Raw genomic sequence first — 18,783 nt, 5'->3', positions numbered from 1 at the left:
AAATATTTGACCTTAAGTAAATAGGTATTGGCAATATTATTCTGAAAACAACTTTCATGCTTGCCATCGTAATACAGTGTAACCATGCAAAATCTTTTGTTAAGATTGGGTTAATGCTACTATCTTGAGGAAAAACAATAAAATTCATGACTGGCAGATATTCATCCTTAGGACCTTGCAACACCCACAACATAAGAAAAATTGCGATTAATTGTTACTTTGCAGTTTAACCATGGAAACAACGCACCAGTTGTTTAAAGTGATTTTTTTTTTGCTATCTCAGGAATTTACTTACCTTTTAATCAAGAAACATATTATTTGATTCACCTTGAATAGTACTTATCTGGTAGAACTTATCAAGTTTGTTGAAAAATACAACACTTTTGCTATGGTTACCAAGAAGTGAAAATGTTCGATTTTGTTAATTTTATATCAATATTAAACCCAATGTCTAGCTTTTTGCATCCAGTTAGAGATTGGGTGGTAGTCAAAATTGAATGTCAGGTTAGTTGTTCATAAATATAAATCATAAAAGTTTTGCGAATCTACATACAAGGGTACGTATCTAAGGAAACAGAATATTTTTCAGATTTTTATGCATATTTTTTCGGCTAATTTTCATAGCAATGCTCTATTTAAAGAATTGAATTTGAAATTTTTGAAATGTGAAAATTAGGGTCATACCAACGGCTTTAAAAATTGATCATCAGTTATATAGAAATATGCTTTTTTTAAAAGATAGGATAAGATTAAAACATTAAGAGAGTAAATTTAAAATCCCTTCGTGGTATTAAAACCATGGCAACTATTGCCAACGTATAAGATATATCATATTTCGTCCTTGGTATATGATACAAGGATCTTTTGTCTATTATTTGCTTGCATTTCAACCTATAATTGTTTTCATTCTTAAGTGTATGGCTTCTTAAAATTAGATGAACAAAATTATTACTTTTGAATACTTTGTTTCCAAAGTAACGTATGTAATAGTTAATTTACCAAACATGTTTATCATGCATTTAAGACATCAGGCCTTCAACTTTCAGAAACAGTCATTGCCACTTCTTTGCTTTGCTGCAAATGTTAACGGTGGGACTCTGAAACTCTGAACATGTTGAAGAATGCCATTTTTTTCAAACTTTAGGACATGTTGCTATGGTAACCATGACACATAGCAACCAATTTTTGCCTGATTTAAGTTTATGGTAATAAAGACTCTTATCATAGAGAGTTTGGAAAAATTCTGAGACTATGCGTGCCACAGCTCCTATTTAAAAGTTCAAGTCATTTCAGAGAATAGCTCTTAAAACTTTAACTATAATCACTATAATAAAGTTACATTAACAGTAGATAAAAGATTGCATAAAGCTGATCTTGTTTGTGTTATCTCCTAACAATTGTTTGCTACGAGCATGTTCAGCGTTACAATTGGGACTCAATTGTCTTTTATTATTTCAATCCAAATGAGCTTAAATGAAATACGATTTTGACGTTGAAATTTAGTACTGCTATATTCTTTCCAGTAGGTAATACCCATATCGTAATGTAATACATTGCTTCGTTGCAAAGAAAGCAATTTCAGAGGATAGGTAGTCCCCTTGAAAGAAAAGTGACGTCGAAGGACGTCACGGAGCAGCAAGTAGCCATGTAATATGCAGTCTGGAAACTCAAACACAAACTCTGAAAATGCTTAAGGAGCAGACTGGAAATATATATCAAAGGTAAGTCGTGCATTCGTAATTTATATATAAATGGCAAAGACAGTTTCTGAATGGTAGAGACTCTGTATTGGACGACGGACTTGTGAACTTTCAAGATATTGATTTTAATATTAAAATGTTATGAGTGCTCTGTGGTGATTAAATGTTCATTTTGAAATTAAGTGTCATAAATTCCATACAATTATTAGAATAAAACTAAACACATCGACCAAATAAATGTTTTTATATGTTTTGATTTTAATTTTGTAAAAATAATATGATGAAGAAATATAATACCGTATAAGTGGAATTTTAGCTAGACACAAATTTAGCGATTTGTACTTAAAAATCAGTTTTTAATTTTAGCGATTTTATGGTGCATAGAAAGAAAACGGTTACTTCTAATGCGGAATAAATTGACAGCGATGTTTAATTCTAGCGATCTGAACACCCTCGCTAAAATGCCAAAATTGAATCCTCGCTATAATTTCTGCTTATGCGGTCTAAGAATTTTATATGATATGTGAAATATTCTAATTTTCGGTTAAGTACATAACAATAAATGACTAAGCATTTGGATGCGATTCACAGAGACTGCAGCTAGAGTTGCAAAAGTCTTAAAAATATAATCTTTAAAAAATGATTATAGCGATCTATGTCAAGAAAATACTTTCAAAGCCTTTGGATAGAAAGAGTGATTGCATACAGTGACTATATCTTCCATATCAAGTTATTTTTCACCTAATTCGCCAATCAACGTCAATTGCACATAACACCTTTTTTCCAAAAGGGGGGGGGGGGCAAAAAGAAAAGATACCCGGAAAAACGCTGACAAACAAAACAGAAAGAAAAAAAGTACAATTTCCCAACTCGAAAATTCATTGAAAATTTTTCATATAATTAACAGCAAAGTATTTTTCGCTGTCCTTTTGATACTATGTGCTGATTCTTTTTTTATACCCCCGCTCCATAGGAGAGAGGGTATACTGTTTTACCCATGTGTGTCTGTCCGTAACAAAATTTTCGTCGAAGTTTTCTAAGCAACTACTCAAGGCAGATGCTTGAAATTTTAGCACACTCTTTGTCTAGGCGTGCCATATGGTGGGGTTCATTTTTGTACGACTCCAATGCCAACTTCCTGTTTATCTATGCGTCTGTCCATGAAAAATTCCTGTCGCAGTTTTCTCAGCAACTACTCAAGGCAGATGTTTGAAATATCAACACGGTCTTTGTCTAGGCAATGCCATATGGTGGGATTCATTATTGTACGAATTCGATGCCAACTTCCTGTTTATCCGTGCGTCTGTCCGTACCTATTTTCAGTCGCAGTTTTCTCAGTAACTACTCAAGACAGATGCTTGAAATTTTAGCACACTCTTTGTTTAGGCATGTAATGAGAGCGTATATATATATATATATATATATATATATATATATATATATATATATATATATATATATATATATATATATATATATATATATATATATGTATATATATATATATATATATATATATATATATATATATATATATATATATATATATATATATATATTCACATCAGAGCTGGGGTATAACTAGCTAATGAGCATTGGCTCACAAACTTCTTTTTATTTTTATGGTCAGTTCCTCTAGAACAGATATATTTTGACATCACTATAACTTAAAATCCAAACAGAGTTTGAACTTCTTTGATATGGTGGATCTAAAGTTGCGGAATAGCCACAAGAAAAGGGAATACTGTATTCGATCATTTTTTTTTCTTTTGGCCTGGTGGCTTGTAGGTATATTTTACGCATACCGACTTTTTGTTGTATATCACAAAAAACACTTGTAAATACAAAATATTCTAGTCGTCGCAGAAGACGCTGATAATTAATGTTCAAGTTACATGTAATAAAGCTTTTCCCAGGAAAATTCACATAATTGATAAGTTGATTTGCAATATCAGATCCATTTCTAAATCTTGATTAATGATTGATATGTTGATTTTTCCAGTGGTGCGTTTAAATTCATATTTATGTGTTAAAGTTTCTTTAGCGGGTTTAATCACATTTATGTGGGGGAAAATACAATACTAACACAGATTGTCCGGATTTTATTTGTGTATCTATTGAATTGGGGTTGCATTGATTTGGTAATACAGCATTTTTCCAATGACTTGCCTCTCTCTCTCTCTCTCTCTCTCTCTCTCTCTCTCTCTCTCTGTGTGTTTATATAAATATAGAAATGGTTATCATATATTATTAAGGTTTAAAAGAAAGTTATCGAAGTTTTGGAAGACAAAATATACAACAATACTAAGCATAATCACCCCTTTCAAATCACTTAGTTTGCTTAGCTACCTTTTAGTCGCTTCAGAAACATTTCATTATTATATAAAGAGTAAAGTGAGAAAAATCATATAGAACATGCTGTGAATGCAAATGGTCTCAGTGGAGTTGCGTTTTCCGCCAAAGTATGTGCAAACAAGCAACCTTTGAAGTTTCGTCTTTCAAGTCAAAGTTCTTGAAGAAGGAGATGGAAAGAAAATTTATTTCGATGAAATAATAAATGGAAGTAGAAACTTTAATGTAATGATGCCGTGTATTTTATGCGAAATAATTTTTATGGCGTCATGGCCTCAGACAGTACTAGATTTAGCCAAGGCTTGTGGGTCAAGTCGTTCAATAGAATTCTTGTGATAACTTGATTTTGGAAACTTCATACTAATTGTATGAAGCAATTGGAGAGCATGAAGAGTAAAGGAAACAAACTAAACCCCCAAACAAGCCAGAGCATTACCGCTGATGTCATTATTATCACATTATACATTACAGGTTACATAACATTTGGCCATTCTGGAATGCACCATTCATGTCCAGCAAAACAAAAGGAATGAAGCTGGTCAGGTCAACACTCGACAATTATCTTTATCAGATTAACTAACGGATGTTTATTTTCAACGCATAGTAAGTCTCTCTACCTTTAGAATTTTTATAAATTTACACATATCCATAACTTGCAGGCATTGGGATATTCATACTTTACAAAAATATCAAAGTGAAGTATAGATGTTGAATATTCTTTTGCTTAAATGGAAAGAATAATACGTTTATTATTTTTGATAAACATTTTTGAATTATCGATATTGTTCACCAATTGATGTTAAGATTTTTAAGGCAAGGTAAGCCCCCCCCCCCCCCCCCACCCGGTTTCTACGTCCATGCAGAAAAGAAATTACAAGTAATATACATGTAGTATACATAAAGAATAAATTCACGTCCAAGTAGTTTTATTTTATGTTCATGCCACTGAATTGAACTATTCTTGTTTCTTAGTAAAAGAATTCATTTCATGACTCAGGGTCATGTTGATTACACTGGATTCATTTTTTTTCTTGATTCTTCGCGTAAAAAATAAAGTTGCTCAAGTCAGACAAGCTTTTTAGGAAAGCTAATACTTGTGTTTTATTTGTATTTGTTACCTTGACTTCAAAACGGATAGATGATGAGTACCAATTTAAGTCGCAATACTGAGATTTCAAAGCGAAGAATATACAGCTCATTATATGTAATGAACTAAAATGATAGAGGATATGCCTCTTCATAGCTATAGTGTGGCGATTTTCAAGACAATGCAATTGTTCGTAACTAAACTAATCTGAAGATCAGTTTTCCAAACTCTGTATTGATTTTAGCTATCCTGATCTCATCTTTTAGTAATCACAACAGCATCGTTAACTGAAATAAAATAAAGAACACAAAGATTTATGTTTCTTCATCAAATTTTTAAAAAATATATTTTGTTTTATTAAAACTAAATCTAAATTGAAGAGTAGTATTTTAAAAGAGTTTCATAAAATTCATTTTTAAAGTAAACGTGGTAATTCTGTACATAGACAACAAAACCGATGGAGAGAATATTTTCTTTTTCCTTGATCGAGAGAACAATTGTAAGAGGGGTATTTTTTTTAAATGAAAGAAAGATTGACGGAGGAATGCCTTTCCAACGCATAAGATCTTTACGTCTTTCACTAGTAGAACTACACACCATAAATACGAGAGATATATGCAATCCAATAATCATTATGATTAAGAGGTAACGTGTAATGGAATAATACAGCGAGAATATATGGTTTTTACTTCATTTTGTCTTTAATCGATAATATTAAAGGGAATTACCATTTTAACACACTAAGGAAATATTAATGTGTTATATATAGCACACAGAATACAGATAAAAGGGTCTGCATCAATGTTTTACTTCTGATCTGAACAATGGATTTTAATATCGTTTTATACGTATAGTTATAAAATATGTGAAAACGTAAACATGCTTAATTAAGTCAACCTACGAACTGATATATCTATAAAATGTACAAAAAAAAAAAAAAACACTCTTTATATCTATAGCATTTGTAGTATTTTATAAATTATTTTGTTCATGTTTGAACAAATGATGTTATAGAATATTTTGTTTTCCATTATCTTTCCCTGTACATTTTCTTTTTTTAAAATATATCGGTAAATCCCGATATATATATAGACAAGAATATTATTTATTTGTTTCCAGTTTATAATTTATTTTGTCAATTCTGATTTTTCATACAGTTTATTTAAGAGATTTTCGAAATTTTACTTGTATGGGGAGGGAATATGCTTTTACCGAATATAGTAAGATTTTTTTCCCATTTGAAAGTTACATTCCTTAATAAATTATATCAGAGATTGAAGTTCAGCTTGTTTTCTGTGACGTTGTACAATTCATGAAATATAATTGGACTGAACTCTTAAATTCAACAATAATATTGCGCTTGCTTGTTGAAGGTTGATAAATTTGGTTGAGAAGGTTGACAATGGTTTGTCTTGCATTCCATTTTCCCTGACGTGAGAATTATATTTGGTTTAAATGATTTTTAAATTACTGGATTTTTAACACATTAAAAGATATTTAAGCAGTGATTTGATAATATATTGATTCTTACACAGACTTAAATTGCTGATAAAGGCTGTTTTTGTACCATTCCTTATCACGACGCCCGATATATATTCGCTCTCAATAATCCATATGTGATTAGTTCTTCAGATATAATTTTGTTTAAAAAAAAAAACAAACATATTCGAACTCTTACATTTGTACAAATAATAAGTATTCTTTAATTATTATCGATGGTTTACATGAATATGGTTACGCAGTGAAAGGATAATCTCCGGATGTTTTGCTGAAATTATACTTGATGACCGAGGTCGAAGTCGCGTATAGATTTATCTCTCTGTAAAACGTTTCAAAATAAATCAAATATGTCTACCACTGAATCATTGGTATACGGTTATTGTCGGCGATCATGAAATTTTCATTCCGGTTGAAATAAGTATATATTGAAAAAAAAAATACATTGCTGCTGTTATTAAGTTTGAAACTGTTATATTTATTTCATTCATAAAGCAATCTTGAACTGTTTGAAATATACACATTATACTATGAATATGAAAAAATCGATATTCCCTCCTTTTGATTATTTTTTTAAAATATTGTTAGCAGATGGCGCAAAACTAAATATTTAGCAAATGATTTCATTCTGTCAACAATTAGTAAAGATGTCAAATTGAGAACCTACAATTAAGTAATTTTATATACTTGAACTTGATTTGTTTGTGACAATTTATGGAGGTTGATCATATGTATAATTATTATCTGCCATTGAATAGAATATAAAAACTAACAAAAATGATTGCTAGGTGAAATACCTAAACATTGCATAATTATTCAAACGAAGTTTGAAAATATATGCAGATTGAAAGAAATTTCTTTTCATCGTTCTTTTACTTGATTAAAATAAGCTAGTTTTTTTAAAACGCATTTGAGAAAATTCAAGACAGGTGGGATAAAGTTAACCAAAAAAAAAAAAAAAAAAAAAAAAAAAAAAAAAAAAAATGATAGGGGCCAGTTCTCACAATTTTTTTTAAAAAATATATTATTATATAACTAATCTATATGATGTCATAAATTACACGATGATCGATCTTTAAGCAAGAATATAAATCCCTTGAAACTTTTTTAAAAATTATTTACTTAAATGTTGACCCTTAAGCAGTCGCAAGTGTAATTTACATAATTGATCTTTGATTTGATTTGAAGTCACACGGATTTTATTTTGATTTTACAAAAGAGTTCCAATCAAATCCTTTTAAGAGTTTTTTGTATTGAAGTGGGAAATATCCAAAAAAATACAGTGCATATATATTTTTTTCTTAAATATAATGCTTTAAAGCATGAAATGTCCCATCTATTGATTTATTTTGCAGTATGTAATTATTTTCTTATTTAAAGATGGAACAAAGATTAATTATTACACCGGCTGAAACGAAACCGCTGTAGATTTTCCTCCGGGAAAATGATACGCATATCAACATTATGATCTTCATTTCTCATTATTATGAATGTCAAGTGGACTTAACTAGGATTTTGACCGTCTTCTGAAACATTTTATATCTTGATGTGGAGGGTTAAGAGAGTAAAATATTGAGACAGCCTGCCGTCTGTACAAATCATTGCAGCAGGGAGCTTTTTGTTTACAACTTTGTGTAAACAGTTTAGCGGTGAAACCAGCTTCTTTGACGACATAGATAGTAAAGAAGGGAATTAAAAGTTTTTTAACAACTCGAATATTGTAAGAAGCATTTAGCTTAATGGATCGGATGAGTTTTATTTCAAAATTCAATTATATTTTGTTTTGAGAAGTGGAAATTTCTTCGTTAAATCATTATACACCTTGATTGCTTCATAGAATTGTGCATTTTACGAGGGATTTTGGGGAAGCTTTTTAGACTTGTGTGTTTTTGGTGAGTATTGGTTTGAATAAGTTTTGATAATTATTATGAATTAAAGTATATATGATATAAACCTGATTACTGCAATTAGAAGCCATAAAATGTTTATGTAAGAGTAAGTGACTCCTGACATATACTTGCGTTAAAACAAGGATTTATCAAGAAATATATGTTTTTAAATATCTACTCATATAGCATTACTTAAAATCGAAAAGGAAATTAGAGTTCAGTGTGCATCTTTTGGGGCAACAGTGTAATTCATCCTTTTGCACTGAAATTGTAACATTTTGTATATTCCTATGAAGCAGAATTTATTCAAATCTTCTACATGAGAAGAAAACACTTGCTGTGGCCTTTAACTTGACAGGTATATCGACGACGTTTTAACAATTAAAAAAAGTTACTTCCATTCATATGCCTACTCAATATATACTCGAAATAAAATAAATCACAAATCTGTCACATCTTTTTTTTATATTTGGATGTTTTATTAAATATTGACGATAAGGACCAACTAATACTAAACGGTATGACAAATTATGGAGATGACCGCAGCTTTTCCTTCGTCAACTTTCCTTATCTATGTAGTAGTATTCCATTATCAGCTGTATATGGCATTTATGTCTCACAAATTATTCGATACTCAAGAATATGCTCCAAATACGATAAATATTTTAACCGAGGCCGACTACTGACAAATTAGTTGATGTTACGCAAATTTTAACAACCTTGTTTAAAATCAGCATTTCGTAAATTCTATGGTAGTTATATAATTGACTGATTAGCAAATACAAGTTATCATTATGTCATAAGTTTACTGACGTATTTCATACTAATTGTTAGGTCTGTGTTTATAAACTTAATTTGACGAAGAATTATTAAGCCTACTGATCATAACATAGGACTCACTGCGGGTGTGACCGGTCGACAGAGATGCTTACTTCTCCTAGGCACATCATTCACCCCCCGGAATTTCCAAGAGTCCGTGTTTTATCACTTTGATCTCAATCATATTTTACCAGATCTTATCATACCAATAAATATAAGCGTTTTATCTTATGCAAAATAGTTTGAATAATATTTATTATTGAAAAAAAAAAAATCCTGCAAATTTATGTGCCTAACTTAAGGATGTTAATCGGATATTTTTTTGCAATTATTTAGTCGTTAATTTTTTCGACCAAGAGTAACCCGTTATCCAAATAGAAATAACCATACTTTCACCGACATTCACATGAATTTCTCTTCTTAGCTGCTATTCTTACTTTTTCATTGACCACTGATAACGATTAGCAAATTCATAACTTTTTCTCAAGAAATCACTCTAATAGCATATGTGTTCCGGGAATCGCACGATACTAGTACTTTACTGGTGAAATTGAAAGTTGCGGGAATTTTGCGCCTAATTTTTCACCACTGAAGGAGGGAGGAGGGTCTACTCACACACAATATACACTAGTACACTATGCAGCAACACAGTGAACTAGTGTACCGTACATAAAACAGGCGCCTCATATATTTCTTTTAAAACTGTGGTTGCTTGGTCTTTGGATTATGTACTCTTTTTAAAAAAAAATATGGTTCCTGTCTCTCTTAAAATATTACCAATCAGTCGATCTAGGTGGCATTTTGTAGAAGAATTAGCACAGTTTGCTATACTTAAATAAACAAGAACAACTATCCAGTTAATCATTGCTGAGTAAAACATAGTTGTTGTTTTTAGCGCATCAATTGGAACAAAAGCAGATAAAATATTCTGTGCGGGAGTATGTAAAGTTTGATTAGTATTCAGGGTAATAATTAGATTGCAGGGACATATTTTGACAGTGGCGGCGTCCTATGAACTATTTAACTGGTCAATTGCTGCATTTCAGTTTTAAATATGCTACGAAGGCCGTTCAGAAATTACGCGGACTTATTGCACAAAAAATATATTTGACGACATAATCAAGCAAAAAGTCCCAAATAATATAAAAGAATCTTTTCATTTATGGTCATCAAAATTTCATATCAAAATATTGTAAATTGTTATCAATTTCGGGTTATTTAACAGGACATATCATGAAGTCACAGAGCAGTAAAACCTTCAACGTCACGGGCATTTTAAAAAATGGGAGCTTTCATTTTCTCAATATTTCTCCTCAGTATTTGAGACAGTATAGTTTGGGATACCTTATCCACTCAGAATAAACATCCATATACCATTTCTGATCCAGCTTAAAAACTACAAAACTAAAAAACTAGTATTGTGTGTTATAGTTTGTGTTAATCCCCAAAACTGCAGATATTTCTGAATTAAAGTTTGACGTCAGTCGATCTCAATCACATTCTTAACAGTCCAGATCAGTGTTTTGCCAATGAACTTCTTCCATCCCTCCCGGATTGCCTTTTGGCTAAGGTCTAACAGTCTAAAATTCTTTTTTTTACATTTTGTAGAGATGTGTCGGAAATTCCGCTGGTTTATTATATGTTTCATCAGGCTTTTTGGGTTCTCGGTTGGCGTTTTCCCAGCATGATTCATGATTTGATAAAAGTGCGCTGCTCCGTCAAATCACGAGACGTCATTTTTGCAGTTGATTTCGTAGGGGTCACATCAGAGAAAAATTACAATATTTCTGTTCATACTTCAAATATTACGTCAGAAATCTAAATACTTAATATTACAATAATAAAAAGAAATTTTTAAGAAAACTTGCTGAATAATATCGTGAAATATGAAAAATAAATGAATAAAATTTTGGATAGTACCGCATTTTTGTTTTTCAACGTTTTAGCCTTGCTCCGTACATCACCATCAGGAGTATCAAGACAGCAATAATTTTATGAGATATTAAATAAAATCAAGAAAATTTACCTAGAATTTACTGGAATATTTAAGAAATGTGTTCCTGTGAAATTTCAATTCTATATGACGTCTGTGAGAGTAAATAATAGCAGAGTCCGCGTAATTTTTGAACGGCCCTCGTACTTAGGAGTTTTAAAAGATAGCAATATTAAAAAAGTATATATACTGCAAAAATATCCACTAATCGGTTATAAAAATTGTAATCGGTTACGACCTTTTGTCTGATTAGTCGTTAAACGGTCATCCCTAGCCTAAATTATTCAGTTTACATTCAATTTTGGCAAAATTTGTTGTTCTACAGATATTACTTGAAACCTACATTAGTATATCTTAATATATCATTGCAAAAAAATATTTGAGTAAAAAGATATTAAAGTTCAAAGACATTGTATAAAACACACTGTGGATATTGAGAATTTTCTTCTAAATTTAATTTCTTTTCACAACAAGGAATGGTTCCTCATAAATCTTATTTCTTATTAATTTTGTGAGCAGATTTTAAATTGAAAATTGAATGATTTTCATTGCTTAGTTCAAATCTGTTATAAAAATAATTTTTAATTGATAATTTTGACAGAAGAGATTCTAACCAAACTTTTTCAGAAGCTTACCAGTGACATACATGTACCGTACAATATAAATAAAAGATTCAAAGGTGTCGATTTTGATTCCACTACCTTGTAACCCTCCCACCCCTCACCGAACTCAAGCGATATAAAATCAAATAAGAATTGATAAAGGACAGGTTCAATCCTGATCTATGGTTGTGTTTTAAAATTTATTACTAGAAAGCGTATATTTAAACAAGCACATCATGCCTGCAGCTTATGAAGATAAAATTAATGCTCAGCATGCTTTTTGAAAAAAATCACAATAGAAAAGAAATGTTGATTTAAAGTGCAATTGGATTCCGAGTAAGAAAAATATTAAAATAAACCAGATGGCTGCTTGTTACACTTTGATATGTCAGTGATAAGAAATTACGCAATTTATTTAATTGATTCAAATTTCAACGTTATTCTCCTACAAAGAAAGTTAAAAATAGAAGATACTTCAAGATCCCTTTAAATTGCTAAATTCAAACAATTATATTGCCATATATAGTATTTATTAATCCCGGTGTAACCATCGATTTTTCTTGAATATACACAGGGTTTTTGACTAGAAATGTTTGTTGATTGATGCTTTGAAAATGTATAGATTAATCTTGCAATGGCCAGTAGTTTGACGAATATTCACAAAATTAGGGTGTAATATGGAGGAATCTTGTATGGTGAAATACGGAGATAACAACAGTTATCAAGCTGAAAAGTTTATTGAAACAATACGAATTGGGAGTCACAGCAATCACAGACCTCTAAAAATATCAGAAATTTGATTAGGTGCCACGGAGGAGTAAGCGTCCCCTGACGACCAGTCACACCCTCCTTGTGCTCCTTGTCATGATCTGGTTTAAGGAAAAAAAATCCGTAGATAATTCATTGTAAAAATAATGGCCTAACAATTTGTGTAAAACATCAGTCAACATTCAACTTAAGGATAGATCGTATTTGCTAACAAGGTCAACGATCGACCTTAGAATGTACGAAATGTTGACTTTAAACGAGACCATCGATATTCTTGTAATATCAACTTTTTTGTCAATAACCTGTTTTAAAAGTTGCTCTTACGCTTGAAAATAAACATACTATATATGTTTTAATATTGATTTCAAAGTAACACGAGTAATTTGATATGTTTTAGTATGTACTTGACACAAATGGTTATGTCCATTAATTTTAAACACATTCTAGACCCCCTAAAATCGATGGAAAGTAGTTGATCTGAAAAACGTGACGAACGATGGTATCATTATAGTACAGGATTTTTTTTAACTTAAGAAATTTTTGAAACACCAGGTACCTGTTTTCCTTTTTATGAATGTTATTTTACAGAAAATAGTGTATGAATTGATGGACTATCCTTCGCAGTATAAATAGAAATTTACTGTATGAAACGTAACCAAACATTAAAATTAACCAACTCGACTTGTCTCCGTAAAAACTATCTTTTTTGCAATGGAACATATATGGGACTATCTGGACTGTAGGGCTTGAAAGCGTTGGAAAGGTCAAGCGTTTCTCCTCCCAGCTAATTTCTTCCTTATCGGAGAGGTTGAATAATAATCCTATGAGAAAGATAAATGCACCGATGAACTCCAAATATATATATATTTTTTTTTTCACACTAAAATAAAATTAACGAATTATTTGTGAAAACCAGTGCATATATCTTTTGTTATTTCTGACAGGAGATAACCATAAATATTCAGGCAAAACTTTAAGAGGGTAAAATCAGTACAGGCTGTGCTAGTGGATTAAACCTATCAAGCAAAAAATCTATTAATGACAAAAAATGGATAATGATTACAGTTAAAAAAGCCTGAAAAAATTATAATCCATTGCCAATACCATACACGTATTGTTCAAGAATTTATAAAAACTTTTACAATACCAGATATTATGTCAGTGAAAACAAAGCAAACAGTTTTTTTTTTCAACTGTAGTAATTCATAGACAAATAATATACGGACCAGCAGGTGTTTTTATGAACACACACGGCGGATACACACACATTCATAGATATGTTACATATTTGTTTCTTTTGAATGCTTCTAAATAAATTAACATCCCTCCTGTTTTTGTAATACTTTTATTTGATCTATAACATAACTGTGAATAACAACCAGGTGTTCTGAATTGCCTCTTAAATATACATTAACACATTTCCGTGCACTAATGGGGATATTATTTTCAATCTAGAGCGAAAAAAAGTTTTACTCTTTACCAGAGTTGAACAATACTTTGACATATGGATTATTTTTACCAGCCTTGACATACCGCATGGTTATGCAAACACAGTTTGATTTTGAAATATACATTCAATCGCAGTATTGAGTTGAAATATTGACAGCAGAAGCTTATGTGTTATATGAATACTAGCCCATATGTTTACATACTTCAATTTTTATTAAGCAATCTTTTTCTCCTGTGAAGAGTAGATGGGGGTAATCGTTTTAAAGTTTCTTTGAAGTTCAAACAAATCAGAAAGTTTGCACAATGAGTGATACAATGGATTTTTACCTCAGTAAAATATTTACTACGACTCAGTTAAGATAAATATTTAACTGATTTATACATAAACGCTTCCACTTTCCCAGGCAAAGCTATGACATGCCAAAAACATACCATTCCGGATTCCTCATCTCATTAAACAGTGGACTTAAGAAAGATTTCAGCCGTGATTTGAAGACATTGATATCTGATTGAGGGAATATTTAAAGGAAGAAATGAGACATCCTGCCTTCTGCGCAAAGGCATTCGATTTCAATTCACCAAGGATATTATAGTGTAGAAAGTAAAGGGAGACACGCTGTAAACATCATACCGGAGAAACACATGTTATTCTTATTTATGGATAAAGGTTAATCGGGGAGAATATTCCAATGATTCATAATAACTGGAAAGATGAAGAGTGTGTAATAAATTTCAGCAGAATCTTCTCTATGTCTGCGATAGCAGATGCAATCTATTTTTTGCTTGTGTGAAGTGGAAAATCTACAGTCACCTGTCATTTTATGGAATCTTACCTTTCACCATTGTTTACTTGGAAGCTGTTTAGGCTAATGTGTGTTTTGAGTGAGTATATTTACAAGTCTATGTTTATTGCTTCAGTCTACTTTTTTCAGGTGTAGTGTTTTCTACAGTCTTGTAATGGGTGACAATGAATCGAGTGATATTGATGAGATAGGATGATATTTTCTTAAAAAAAATAATCAAAATGTAAAGTTTACTTGTTAGAACATATATCTACGTAAAAGCATTAAATGCATTAAAACTAGAACTAGAAAAAAAATATTTAAACTGCTTAAAAACTTAAAATGAATAGTTCTTCAACCCAACACATATGATTGACTCTTAATGACTACCATCTTAACATATACAGGAGAAAAGGTCTGTAATAAATAAAGGATAAGTGGAGCTGGTAAACTTTATGTGCAAGCACATAACAGTGTTAAGAGGAAAAATCATGTTAAAATGTATTCTTTTCTTTGATTTATTTGGTATTATGCACACGAATTACTCTGTTATCTAAACAAACTTTTGCACAGGTAACTGAAACTTAATATAAAAAGATATTGCCAACTTTTCCTTTTTTAATCTTTTTTTTTTTAATTTATTTTCATTTCATAGAGGTAATATTCAGTTTCAATTTCATATCTCAATAAAATATTGTTTTGTATACTAATCTCTAAGTCTCATTCTACTGAAGAATCGAGGTTTGAGACACCACTGGGTGTTCTTTGTAAGACCCAGTGGAACAGAAATAAATCTTCATTAGAAAAGGAAATTTTCAGTTAAATTATACCATTTTTGGCTAGGAGATTTATTTTCAAAAATATGACTTCTTTTTTTAAAACCATTTTTAACACTGAATAACTGAAATTTATTCACTGCAGAAAGGATTTTACAACATTGTGAAAGAATATCAAAATGATATTTTTGTCAGCGTGAAAGGATATCAGATGTACGGCAAATTCCTCTTTTTTTTTTTTTTTTTTTTTTTTTTGCGTTTAAGTTTGAAAAATATCTGACATAAGATAGAGTAAATAAACCATGTTTATGACTGACAGAAACTAAAAACTGCCAAAGCTTCTCCAAATATGTTGTTGAAATCCATGTTTACAGTGCTATCAATCTCAATATTGCTAAGCTATGACTTCTATCCTGCTCAACTATGATTTCACAGCCTATGACACTGTGTTACAAAAAGACACAGGCATAGAGAAAATCAAAGAAAATGTAATGAACAGAACATTCAAAATTTTGCAGTTGAATAGGAAATTTATTTTAGTCTTGAAACAGGATTTTGTTTTTAAATTTTCACTCGTATTTTTGCACTCGTGAAAACATGTAATAATTGCCATAATTCCCATATCCCTACAAAATATTGAATATTTTCTATTTATTTTTACTCTACTTAATTTGCCTACCCAAGAAAAAAACATGATTCTAATTTGAGCAAACTTGAATGCCAATTACCCAAGAATGCATTGTGTTAACTTGATTCAATTATTCTGGAAAAGTCGAAATTAGTTTCAAAAAAAAAAAAAAAAAAAAAAAAAAAACTTAAACTTGACAGACGAAAGGAATTAGCAAAAGGCCGGCCTAGGTCCTCTGAGTAACCTTTTGTGGCGTCTGGAATTATGAATTTTCAAGTATTTGCAGAGCAGCATTGATATGAAATAATATCATTAAAACTTCAATGAATAATAAGTACAGTGTATTGTCTTATGTCTCGAACGCTCCTAGATGTCCAGAAAAAAATAAATTTATCATAACAAGTTGACCACATTTCTGCCACTATATTTACATTCAGGTCATGAATGATAATTATTTTTCAATCTGTAATCATGGTAATTGAGATCTTTGTTTTTGGTTGCAGTATTCGCGATCTTGTTTGAATAAGAAAAGAAAATTTTAAATATTTCAGGTACTGTAGACTTATTTATTTCCACGGGGTCATATTTTTGCGGCAATGCATTTAAAAAAAAAGTCCGTGGAACTGTGTACATCTAGAATTGTAAAAAGTATTACCGTTATCATGCCTTTCGTTAAATGTTTTACGACGGCCGAGCATAACCCTAAATGCTTTTCTCTACGAGTACTACTAATTCTAAGTATACAAGAAGAGTATATAAAGTAAGCGTTTCAGAACAGACACATACTACTCCATATCACATTTAGAAGCTCTGAAAATATTATTTGATCGATGTCTTTACTTACCACCTTAATGCAAATTTTTCCACGCAAATATATCCTTCGCTTTTTATAGGCTAGCTTTTCAAAAATATATTCAAATCATATAAATGAATAAAACATTTCTTGTTCAGTGAAGGTTGGTTACATTATTCAAGAGCCCTGAATGACTTTTTCAGGTCTACTTTGTAGAAACATTTGTTGTCTGGAGTGTTGGAAATGTATAGGGGAGGAATGTGGTGGTGAAGAATTCGAAGAATATTCACAGAAAGTTACCTGCGGCAAGGGAAATTCTTGTATGGTATAAATTTACTTATTCCTGTAGTGTTTTATTGTTTATTTTTAGGTAGATAAGACTGATTACTTAAAAAAAAACAAAACAAAAAACAAAAAACAAAAAAAAAAACATATATGTCGTTCGATCACCTCATCAAATAGATATTACAATTTAATTATATAAAAAGTTTTATTAAAGATGAATTTGGGAGAAAACAAAACAAAAACAAAAAACAAAAAACTGCTGTTTATTGAATTTCGATATTCTTTTACAGAAAATTGTGTATGAAATGATAGACTACTCATCAAATGCAAAGTACGAATCTGTTGTGAGGACGTGTTCGAAAAGTCCCTGTGTCCCAGTCACTAAAGAGACATTTAATGCATGTCGAAGGAAAATTCGATCTTACAGATATTATGGATGTTCAATACGATCATGTTGTATATCGGATTTATGTAACGCTGCTGTCGGAGTGTTTAGTTGGAATCCCACAATTTACTTCTATATGTTAACAATGTTGGTTTTGCTTTGTAGAATGTGAACTATAATGTAAGTATTAATTACTCTTTTTTTTTGGATAAAAAGGAATAAATTGATACGACATTTACTAAGACTTGATCAATTCCAGAAAATTCCATTGTTTTATATCTAGATTCGCAGATTGCTTATGTAGCTATACCTGTTAAACACTTATCCACCAATGGAAACGCTGATCATTAATAACATAAACATTCAAACATGTTTTAAAATTTAGTTGAGCTATATTAATTGAATAAATACAGAATGATATACGTATTTGAAAAAGGTATAACATATTTGAATACAGCTGCCATTGGTCTCTACAAACCCTCAGAAAAAAAGCCGATGCCAAGGATTTTTCTGTACAAACATTTCATTGACAAAATTGATCTCGATTTTATTAAATTTCGAAAGAGGATGAATTCATTCGGAATGGAGTCTTTATGTCGCTTACACTGGTGCGTGCAACGCTGTTATTTTTTTTTTTTTTTTTTTTGATAACTAAAACCGATGACGAGACCTGTACTAGTACTCCTACAAAATACAAATAATAACTCAAATTGAAAAAAATTATTACTAATTTTTATAAAAAAAAAAAAAAATAAATAAACAGGTACTTTAGTCGGTCATATATTTTGAATCAAAAATGTATTCTTTAAATGATATACTTGAGTATATTTGGCAAATATTATCTTTTTATTGTTCTGAAATGGGTTAAATGAATCTTAGTGCTTTGTCTGTAAGATTTAATGTCTCTGTGATCTTTTATCCTTTTTCGGCATTTCAAAAGCAAATGAAATTGTGTTGTTTTTCAGAATTTTATTAGCA

General features: G+C 30.6%; 1 protein-coding gene across 1 annotated transcript; it reads left to right on the top strand.

Annotated features, from left to right (window-relative positions):
* Positions 1-14,522: 14,522 nt before the first annotated feature.
* LOC133188523 (uncharacterized) lies at positions 14,523-18,005 on the top strand. Its single transcript, XM_061323992.1, has 3 exons — positions 14,523-15,038; positions 17,339-17,460; positions 17,711-18,005. The coding sequence occupies exons 1-3, from the start codon at positions 14,978-14,980 to the stop codon at positions 17,975-17,977; spliced, it is 450 nt and encodes a 149-aa protein (XP_061179976.1). The 5' UTR covers positions 14,523-14,977; the 3' UTR covers positions 17,978-18,005.
* The last annotated feature ends 778 nt before the right edge of the window (positions 18,006-18,783 follow it).

Source organism: Saccostrea echinata, unplaced genomic scaffold, assembly GCF_033153115.1.
Source record: "Saccostrea echinata isolate AGI-Se365-2 ecotype Australia unplaced genomic scaffold, CSIRO_AGI_Sech_v1 ptg000016l, whole genome shotgun sequence".
Classification (NCBI taxonomy): domain Eukaryota; kingdom Metazoa; phylum Mollusca; class Bivalvia; order Ostreida; family Ostreidae; genus Saccostrea; species Saccostrea echinata.
This window is presented reverse-complemented; position numbering and strand designations above follow the sequence as displayed.